The 845-nt window shown below is 36.0% G+C and overlaps 1 protein-coding gene across 1 annotated transcript in view; it reads left to right on the top strand.

The window, feature by feature from the left end:
* The window catches only part of CYLD (cylindromatosis (turban tumor syndrome)), a gene marked incomplete at its 5' end in the record, with an annotated part of 13,109 nt that overhangs the window by 1,662 nt on the left and 10,602 nt on the right, over positions 1-845 (top strand). Inside the window, one exon of the mRNA XM_010143526.1 lies at positions 275-440. Coding sequence (XP_010141828.1) covers positions 275-440 — 166 coding nt within the window. The remainder of the gene's footprint in view (positions 1-274; positions 441-845) is intronic.

Consider the following 845-nt stretch of genomic DNA (forward strand, 5'->3'; position numbering starts at 1 on the left):
GCTCTTCCGCCTCCCTCAAGGTGCTTCTGATGGAAATTTTGCTTTTTTTTTGATGGAGTGAAAGTTTAAACATGAAGAAAAAAAGTGCAACTCTTAATTTCCTCAGTAAATTCAGTTAAATGTCAGCTGAAGCTTTGTATGCTAAAATACAGGAACGTTGCACATCCAGCTTCAGAGTACCTGAAGGGTGACTTAGGGGTGGGTACTTTATCAAATGCCTTACTGCAGAATCCTAGAAGTAAGAAAAATAGTAAATTCTCACTGGAATTTTCAGGAAGATGAATGTGCAGGTTGTACGGATGGAACATTTAAAGGAACTCGTTACTTCACCTGTGCTCCAAAGAAAGCGCTTTTTGTTAAACTCAAAAGCTGCAGGCCAGATTCCAGGTTCGCCTCTCTACAGCCCGTTTCCAACCAGATCGAACGCTGCAACTCTCTAGGTACTGAGCTTCTGCTTATTCCTTACTTATCAGTTGGGGACAGACCTGGGCTTTGGTTTCATTTATTTCTGTAATAGTTCTTTGTATTGAACACTTAAATCTGTACAGCTATTACTTAAATTAGATTAATGAATAGATGATCAGTGTGTACAGAACATAACGCCTCTATGGATTAATATTTGATGCTTAAAAACACTGAAATGTTCATACATTTAAAGAAAGTCGTGAAGCAATCTTGCTGAAAATGATATTTGCTACTCCAGCAATACATGATTGCATTATCAGAAATACAGACGTTTGTCTATAATATCAAATTAATTTTTTTCCCTAAATATTAACATAGAGAAGCATGTATTTTCATGGTGGAAGTTAGTGATGAAAACCTCAATTTTTTTTTTTTTTTTT

The sequence above is a fragment of the Buceros rhinoceros genome, unplaced genomic scaffold, assembly GCF_000710305.1.
Source record: "Buceros rhinoceros silvestris isolate BGI_N320 unplaced genomic scaffold, ASM71030v1 scaffold45869, whole genome shotgun sequence".
Classification (NCBI taxonomy): domain Eukaryota; kingdom Metazoa; phylum Chordata; class Aves; order Bucerotiformes; family Bucerotidae; genus Buceros; species Buceros rhinoceros.